At 51.5% G+C, this 7,778-nt stretch overlaps 1 protein-coding gene across 1 annotated transcript in view; it reads left to right on the top strand.

Annotated features, from left to right (window-relative positions):
• The window catches only part of CASP9 (caspase 9), a 35,774-nt gene that overhangs the window by 16,002 nt on the left and 11,994 nt on the right, over positions 1-7,778 (top strand). The window contains exons 3-6 of the mRNA XM_021712373.1: positions 1,235-1,269; positions 2,418-2,594; positions 3,349-3,438; positions 4,938-5,085. Coding sequence (XP_021568048.1) covers positions 1,235-1,269; positions 2,418-2,594; positions 3,349-3,438; positions 4,938-5,085 — 450 coding nt within the window. The remainder of the gene's footprint in view (positions 1-1,234; positions 1,270-2,417; positions 2,595-3,348; positions 3,439-4,937; positions 5,086-7,778) is intronic.

Genomic DNA, 7,778 nt, shown 5'->3' with positions numbered 1-7,778 from the left:
CTCTACAATAAATCAAAAAATTAGCCGGGCGTGGTAGCGTGTGCCTGTAGTTCCAGCTACCTGGAAGACTGAGGCGGAAGGATCTCCGGAGCCCAGCAGGTCGAGGCTGCGGTGGCCGGGAACGGCTACTGCACTCCAGTCTGGGCGACTGAGTGAGATTCCAACTCAAAAAAAAAAAAAAAAAGAAAGAAAAATATGGGGCTGGGTGTGGTAACTCACACCTGTATTCCTCCCTTTGGGAGGCTGAGGCAGGAAGATTGAGCCCAGGAGCTCGAGACCAGCCTGGGCAACATAACAAGAACTTGTCTCTACAAAAGTAAAACAATAAACTGGGCATGGTGGCACATCCTGTAGTCCCAGCTACTCAGAAGGTTGAGGTGGAAGGATGATCTGAGCCTAGAAGGTTGAGGCTGCAGTGAGCCATAATCTTGCCACTGTACTCCAGCCTGGGCAACAGAGTGTGACCCCAATTCAAAAAAATAAAATAAATAAAGGGTGCCTGGCAAAATAAATAAATACATAAGATAAAAAGAAAATTAAAAATGTGTCACCACCTTATAGGCTGGTGGCCGGTGGAGTTCTTGCTAATTGAAATGAAAACTCTTCTGACGTTGAAGGAAAATGCCCATCTTTACTTATTAGTTCACTCTGCAGGTATTTCCTGAGGACCCACTGTGTGCCAGGCCCTATGGTTCCCACAGACAGAGAGCATCTGCTCTCATGGGGCTTGCCTTACTCCTTTCTGTTGTGGAATTTCGGCTAAAGGGGTCACGCTATCTATACTCTCCTGTGGGTGGCTTTCTTTACATGTCCTATTTTGAAGGTTGTCCGTGGCATTACATGTATGAGTGCTTGTTCCTTTTTAGGCTGTGTTGTTCCCCTGTGTGGCTGTAGCACAATTCCTGTGTCTACTAACTTGTTGGACCGTTTTTTTCCGGGTTGGGGCATTATGACTAACGCCTCAGTGAACATTCGGGGCCAAGTCTCTTGTGCCCGAATGCAGTCATGTCCCTTGATGTATACCTGAGGGTGGACTCAGGGGTAAGTGTGTGGTACACTTTGTTAGAGACTTCTAGGGAGTTCTTCAAGATGGCTTGGCTGCTTGGCTCTCTCACCAAAAGAGCCTGCGGGTCCCTGAGTTCCAGCTGTTTTTGGGGGGCTGTCTTCATAGAGTCCCTTGCCCCTCCCCATTGGACTCCGCCATTCATGTTTTCCTCTTTCCCTGTCTCTCCAGGTGTTCCAGAGAAGTTGAGGGGAAGTGTGGATTTGGTGAGTCTCCATGAATTTGGGGCTAGTTGCCTGGGCTCTGGTCCCTTCCCTACAGCTGGGTCGGGAGCCTGGCTGGCTGGGGAGTGCGGGTCAAGTCCCAGCCTCCCATGGCTCCCTGACCCGGTCCAGCCCCACTCGACCCTGCCTGTACTTCCCACCTGTAAAGTCAGAGGGGGCGGGCCTAAGGAGAGGCAGGTGTCAGGACTAGCTGGGGCTCCTGCTGCCTATTAATTTATCACTGTCATTCATGAGTATTCATCGAGTGGCTCCTGTGTGCTGACCTCAGGTTCCCGCTGGGGCTGCCTGGGGAACAGCCCTCCATCTAGCAGGGGAGAGAGAAGTCAGGCAAATGAGTATGTAAATATAAACAGTGATGAGTACTGTAAACAGAAAGAATAATGGCTTCTGTGAGAGAGCCTTAAAGGGGGCTGAGCAGGGCTTGGTGCTGTGTCTCACACCGTAATCCCAGTACTTTGGGAGGCTGGGAGGATTGCTTGAGTTTAGGAGTTCGAGACCAGCCTGCGTAACATAGCAAGACTCATCTCTCTACAAAATTAGCTAGATGTGATGGTACACGCTTTCAGTCCCAGCTACTCGGGAGGATAAGGCGGAAGGATCATCTGAGCCCAGGAGGTGGAGGCTGCGGTGAACTGTGATTGTGCCATTGCACTCCAGCCTGGGCAACAGAGTGAGACCCCGACTCAAAAAAAAAAAAAAGAAAAGAAAAAAAGGGAGGGAGGACTGAGCCTGGGGAGGAGGCAGCCTCAGATGCTCCGAGGAGGCCTGGGCCTGAGTGCAGACAGAGCTGACCACACAATTCTCAGCTGTGCCCTGACTAGGTGACCTGCAAGGCTCTGTGGGAACTATTTATGGGTTGCTGGAGTCTACACTGCAACTCCCTGAATACCGGGATGGGAGTTCGTCTCTCCCAGGCTCAGTCATGGGGTTCAGCATGCCTGTCTGCCCTGCCCTTGGTTGTCTTCTGCCTGGGAATCTGGGTGGGGACCCTGCCACTCCTGCCACAGGAGGGTAGACACCACTTTCTGTCCCATCTCCCAGAACTGTCCACCAGTTGGGTGAGAGCAGGGGTCGCCTCCTCCCTGAGGAGGGGGCAGGAGCCTGGGTTTACATGGGTCCCCTGTGGGCAGGCCTACATCCTGGACGCTGAGCCTTGTGGCCACTGCTTCATTGTCAACAATGTGAACTTCTCCTGCAAGTCGGGGCTCAGCACCCGCACCGGCTCCAACATTGACTGTGAGAAGCTGCAACGCCGCTTCCGCTTGCTGCATTTCATGGTGGAGGTGAAGTGTGACCTGACAGCCAAGGTACAGCCACTGTCCCTGAAGGGAAGGGGGGGCATGTGAGGAGGTGTCTTGCCAGGGACCCCAAAAGCCAGCCAGCCAGCCAGCTCTCCAGGCAAGCCCTTTCTTTTTTTTTTGAGTCAAAGAATCTCACTCTGTCGCCCAGGTTGGAGTGCATTGGCATGCTCACAGCCACTGCAGCCTCTACCTGCTGGGTTTAGGTAATCCTTCTGCCTCCACCTTCCAAGTAGGTGGAACCACAGGTGTGCACCACCTTGCCTGGCTAAGTTTTTGATTTATTGTAGAGATGAAGTCTTGCCATGCTGCTCAGGCTGGTCTCGACCCCCTGAGCTCAGGCAATCCTCTCGCCTTGGGCTCTCAAAGTGCTGGGATTATAGGTGTGAGCCACTGGGCCTAGCCTCAGGCGAGCCCTTTCATCTGGAAGACCATGGGAGGCAGGATAACCCAGTGGTTCTGCGTTCAAGCTTCAGACTCAAAGGAGTCTGGGTCTCTGAACTACCTACTGTACCTCAGTTTCCTCATCTAGAAAGCAAGAATAGTCCCCATCCCGTAGGTTATTGTGGGGATTAAGTGAACGATGCCTAAGCACAGAAACAACACAGAACAATGGTTATTTAGACTACTGTGACTGTCATTGCTTCAGCCTTGGCTCCAGGGAACCCAGAAAGTGTCCAGGCCTTCGGGCTGGGCCCTTTTGCTGCCTGGACAAGGGCTGGATCCCTCAGTGTGCCTGGCTCACACATAACTTCCCTTGTAGAATATGCTGCTGGCTTTGCAGGAATTGGCACAGCGTGACCACAGTGCTCTGGACTGCTGTGTTGTGGTCATCCTCTCTCACGGCTGCCAGGTAGGGGGCATCCCTCTACTTGGCCTTCCTCCTTGGGTAGAAGCAGGGTAAAGGCTATGCTGAAAGGCCATGCAGGAGCTCTATCCCTTCCTGTGGTCAAAACACTCTTGGCTTTGTGGGGAAGAGCTGTGGGGCCCTGTTCACCACCTGTATTCTCGGGAGCCATCTGGTTCTCTGAGGAGTTGGCTGTGCTTTCTGGGTGGGGTCATGTTCCTGGGAGAAGCCATCTGGGAGCGGGAGGGAGGAGGCCAGGTCTGCTCACAAAGCTGCTGCCCCTGGATTTTATTCAGAGCCGCGCACAGCACACAAGAGTTCTCAGCTCCTGCCCCTATCCTGCCTGGCATTGTTGCAGGCCCTTTACTGCTGGACTTGGGACACTGGGACACACTTGGGGTTTGGCCACTCTTGTGCTGGGTTATTGTAGCCAAGCCTCTACCCCTTCCTGGGCCTCAGTTTCCTCGTCTTTTTTTTTTTTTTTGAGTCAGAGTCTCACTCGGTCACCCAGACTGGAGTGCAGTGGCCGCTCCCGGCCAGCGCAGCCTCGACCTGCTGGGCTCCGGCGATCCTTCCGCCTCAGCCTTCCCAGTAGCCAGAATTACAGGCATGCGCTACCACGCCCGGCTGATTTTTTTATTTATTGTAGAGATGAGGTCTCGCTGCCCAGGCGGGTCTTGAACCCGCGGGCTCAGGCAATCCACTCACCTCAGCCTCCCAAAGGCGCGGGATAACAGGCTGAGCTACCGAGCCCGGCAATTTCCTTGTATTTTAGGTTGAGGGGTTGGATGGATCATTAGACACAGGCGAGAGACTTGTACTTTCCCTGTGGTCTGTTCATTATTTTCAAAACTGACAAATTTCACCCCAAAATCAGGATTTATGACTTCCTTTAAAAAAACCAAAAAAATGGCCTGACAAGGCAACATCCTCAGACAGCAAAACTCTGGCCTGTAACTGGGCAGGGACTGCCCGTCTCGTCCTTTGTCCTATAGTGTGGCCCTGAGACAGTGGCATGGGCATTGCCTGGGCACTGGCAAGAAATGCAGACTGCCAGGCCCCCCACTTCATTCAGAGTGTGCACAGTGACAAAGTCTCCAGGTGGTTCCTGTGCATGTAGTTTGGGAAGAATTGATTTAAAACAGTGGTTCTGTGTTTAGCTGCATGAGAGGTGCCTGGAGGACCAGACTGCTAATTAGGAAGTCTGTGGGAGGCCCGAGAATTGTATTTCTTACATGTTCCCAACTGATACTGATTCTGCTGGTCCAGGGACCACACTTTGAGAACCACTGGTCTAGAGGAAGCTGGCCAGCACTCTTCAAGTAGATTGGCCCCTGGAGGCACTTTTGAGACCCCTGGAATGGATGCTGACTAGGGTCTTTCCAGAACCAACCTGCTCTGTCTAAATCAGCCTCATGCCCCTGGCTGTGACCTTCTGAATGCTTGGCCCCAGAAAACTTCCGAACAAGCTGGTGGCTTCCTACCCTGTCTTCTTGGTCTTCCAGGCCAGCCACCTCCAGTTCCCGGGGGCTGTCTACGGCACAGACGGATGTCCTGTGTCTGTCGAGAGAATTGTGAACATCTTCAATGGGACCAGCTGCCCTAGACTGGGAGGGAAGCCCAAGCTTTTCTTCATCCAGGCCTGTGGTGGGGGTAAGTGGCCCCTCAGCCTCCTGCGGCTGGATCTGGTGGGGAGGGAGCCACTGCCTGCTTCCTTCTCCACCCCAGCTCTCAGAGCCCACGGGGTGTTTCCAGGCCACCAGGGGGCCCCATACATGGCTGCTGTTGTCCATATGGCAACACCTTACCTAGCTAGAGCAGGCCTTGACCTTGACCGCTCTGTAGAGATTGGAGTCTTTCATTTTGTGGTGCAGTAGCTTCATGGGCTTATGTGACTTTGGCAAATTCAACTCCAGAGATGTGGCAAAAACAACCACACAACACAGAGGAGAGAGGAAAAAAAAAACCCTTTTTTGTTTTCCTTTTATCAGTCCCTCTAACCTCCATCAACTAGACCCCATTCCCACTATCCCAGAGAAAGGGAGGCCACAGCTGACCTACAAGGAGAAACTGGATAATTTAATTGTTGGAATTCCCAAGGCCCCAGGTCCTGGGAATTTGAGGAATTTTTTTTTTTTTTTTTGAGATGTAGTCTCACTCCGTTGCCCAGACTGGAGTGCAGTGGCACGCTCATGGCCACCACAGCCTCGACCTGCTGGGCTTAAGTGATCCTTCCACCTCAGCTGTCCAAGTAGCTGGAACTACAGGCATGCACCACCATGCCTGGCTAATTTTTTGATTTATTATAGAGATGATATCTCACCAAGTTGCCCAGGCTGATCTCGAGCCCGTGGGGTCAGGCAATCCTATAACCTCGGCCTCCCAAAGTTCTGGAATTATAGGGGTGAGTCACCGTGCCTGGCCAGGATTTGAGGAATTTTCTTTTTTTAATTGTAGAGATGAAGTCTCGCCGAGTTGCCTGGGCTGATCTTCAACCTGTAGGCTCAGGCAATCCATTTGCCTCGACCTCCCAAAGTGCTGGGAATACCGGCCGAGCCACTGAGCCTGGCCCCAAATGTGTAGGCAGTTTTTTTTTGTTGTTGTTGTTGTTGTTTTGAGTTGGAGTCTCACCCAGGCTGGAGGGCAGTGGTATGCCCCTAGCCACTGCAGACTCAACCTGCTGGGCTTAGGCGATCCTTTGGGCTCAGGTGATCCTTCCACCTCAGCCTTCCAAGTAGCTGGAACTACAGGCACGCACCACCATGCCCGACTAATTTTTTTGATTTATTGTGGAGATGAAGTCTTGCCAAGTTGCCCAGGCTGGGGTCTTGGACCTGGGGGCTCAGGCATTCCTCTCACCTCAGCCTCCCAAAGTGCTGGGATTATAGGCGTGAGCCACTGTCCTGGCCTGATTTGAGAAATGTTTAAGGATTACTTGGTCATTTTTAGCTTTGGGATATGACCTGATTTTTTTTTTCTTTTGAGTTGGAGTCTTCTTGTGGCCCAGGCTGGAGTAATGTAGCACAATAACAGCTCACTGCAACCTCTACCTCCTAGGCTCAAGCAATCCTTCCACCTCAGCCTCCAGAGTAGCTGGGACTACAGGCACATGCCACTACGTCCAGCTAATTTTAAATTTTTTTTGTAGATGCCAGGTCTCACTATGTTGCCCACGCCAGTCTTGAACTCTTGGACTCAAGCAGTCCTCCCACCTTGGCCTCCCAAGGGGTTGGGATTACAGGCGTTAGCCATCACGTTCCACCTATATGACCTGATTTTAAACCTAATCCTTACTTCACTGTTACCTTATCTTCTTATAAAAATTTTCTTTTCCTGGCTTGTGGGTCCTGATGGGAATATTGGCGAATACTAGAAACACGGTCCCAGGGAGTCCCCTCTGATCTGGGCTCTCCAGGGGCTGGGACATCTGAAAGACATTTCAATTCCTTGCCTCTTAGCCTGCTTTACCAAAGAAGTGGGCATTGTTGTGTCACAGAGCTGTCTCCCTTGTCCAAGGGGCACTTTACACAATGACAGTCTATAAAATGGGCACCTTTATTTCTTCCATACTTAGTCACTGTCCTGTTCTAGTCTACATCGGCGGGTGGGATGGGGGTTGTCTAGGAGAGCAGACTCTGGTCACATGTTCATCCCATAAGTGTTTGTTGAACAACTGCTGTAATACACCAGGCTGTGTGTTAGGTACTGGGTATAGGGGGAAGACGGGGTCTCAGTCCCCTGGGATTTATCATTTGACATGAACTGTATTAAGTCACTGTTGTGACCCATGCCCATAACTTCGCCACAAGTGACTGAGGATGCTTGATTAAATTCCAAATTGGCTACTTCACACAACCCTGGGCCAGTTAATTTCTAGAAGTCTCGGCATATGGGGATAATAACAGGACCTAACTATGGTGTCACTATGACACTATCTAATGTGCTCATTGATGTGTATACAGGCCCTGGTTCATTTTTTTTTTTTTTTTTGAGTTGGAGTCTCACTTGGTCACCCAGGCTGGAGTGCAGTGGCATGCTCATGGCCATTGCAGCCTCTACCTGCTGAGCTCAGGTGATCCTTCTGCTTCAGCCTTCTAAGTAGCTGGGGCTATAGGCGTGCACCACTACACCCAGCTAATATTGATTTATGTAGAGACGAGGTCTCGCCATGTTGCCCAGGCTGGTCTCAAACCCCTGTGCTCAGGCAATCCTCTTGCCTCAGTCTCCCAAAGTGCTGGAATTAAAGGCGTGAACCACCACTCTTGGCAACCCTGGTTCATTTTTTTTTTAATTTTTTTTTTGAGTTGGAGTCTCATTCTGTCGCTCAGACTGGAGTGCAGTGGCTG

This window comes from Carlito syrichta, unplaced genomic scaffold (genome assembly GCF_000164805.1).
Source record: "Carlito syrichta isolate Samal-C Ts95f unplaced genomic scaffold, Tarsius_syrichta-2.0.1 Scaffold303214, whole genome shotgun sequence".
In the NCBI taxonomy this organism is placed as follows: Eukaryota; Metazoa; Chordata; class Mammalia; order Primates; family Tarsiidae; genus Carlito; species Carlito syrichta.
Note: the sequence above shows the minus strand (reverse complement) of the source record. Positions and strands in the feature narration are given on the sequence as shown.